The 1,015-nt window shown below is 38.8% G+C and overlaps 1 protein-coding gene across 1 annotated transcript; it reads right to left on the bottom strand.

Moving 5' to 3' along the window:
- Window positions 1-21: 21 nt before the first annotated feature.
- On the bottom strand, window positions 22-635 carry LOC140966313 (vacuolar protein sorting-associated protein 45 homolog). The gene is made up of 3 exons (XM_073426626.1): window positions 477-635; window positions 274-395; window positions 22-165 (listed from the first exon to the last, which is right to left on the bottom strand). The coding sequence occupies exons 1-3, from the start codon at window positions 492-494 to the stop codon at window positions 24-26; spliced, it is 282 nt and encodes a 93-aa protein (XP_073282727.1). The 5' UTR covers window positions 495-635; the 3' UTR covers window positions 22-23.
- Window positions 636-1,015: the final 380 nt, after the last annotated feature.

Here is a 1,015-nt window from a genome sequence, read left to right on the forward strand (position 1 = left end):
AGGTTATTTATTTAGTTATTATATTAATGATACCTTTTCGAATTGAGAACTGCAGTACCACCAAGAATGAAACGAATCCCAGAATTTGTGGAATTCAATAACGCAACAGAACGTGCCTCCTCGTAAGTAGTCCCACCAACAATGAAAATTACCACCTCTTGTGGCCTGAAAAAAGATAATGCTGTAGAGATTCAGGATACAGTAACTAACCATATACATGTCAATGGGCTTCAGGAACGCAGCTTCATACAAAGAACATTATTAAAATCCCACCTGGCTTGCTGGAAATGATTTCCAACATAGGGGTAATCTATATCTCTCAAACGCCCTTTGACAATGTTCTCCATTGTCTGGAATAGCAGAGGCTGATGCTGAGTATACACGTTCTCCACCCCCTGAACAAGCATGCAAATTTATATTCAGTATGTTCAAACACCTTTTTAATTGAAGTGAGATAGAGAGATTTCTAGACCAACTTTGAGGCCACGGGCCATGTTGAGGGCATAATTTAGAAGATCTCGGTTTCCATAAAGATCCCCAGTTCTCTTATCAACTCCAGCTTGCTTGAGCAGGAATTGCACAAGCTGTCAACCAAACAGAGAAGGGCAAGCAATTTTTTAGAACAATTGACCGGAAAGAAACATATATTTTCCTGCCTAACCGAGCCCCTGGGAGATTCAGGCTTCACGTGCTATGTCATACCAAGATAACACGAGCATTCAAATGTAAAACAAGAAATAACCCAAGAACTAGTATCCAAAATACCTTTAATTCGTAAAACCATATAAAAAGCAACAATTTTGCATAGAAAAATATCGGGAGGTTTAACTGACAAAAAGAATCCAGTAGGTTCATAACACGAAGGATGATACAAAACACCTGTTGAAGATCAAACCCATGCAACAGTGAAAAGCCCATGTTGGTGAAGTTTATGTAATGAAACCACTCCAATCCCACCAAAAAAAAGAGAAACATGATATACGAGTAGGCAATTGTAAAGGATATGGAGGCAAGA

The sequence above is a fragment of the Primulina huaijiensis genome, unplaced genomic scaffold (assembly GCF_012295235.1).
Source record: "Primulina huaijiensis isolate GDHJ02 unplaced genomic scaffold, ASM1229523v2 scaffold204655, whole genome shotgun sequence".
Classification (NCBI taxonomy): domain Eukaryota; kingdom Viridiplantae; phylum Streptophyta; class Magnoliopsida; order Lamiales; family Gesneriaceae; genus Primulina; species Primulina huaijiensis.

Coding starts and splice junctions, on each gene's coding strand:
- LOC140966313 (XM_073426626.1), bottom strand. Junction 166..273: donor AATCATTTCCAGCAAGCCAG/GTGGGATTTTAA, acceptor ATCTTTTTTCAG/GCCACAAGAGGTGGTAATTT.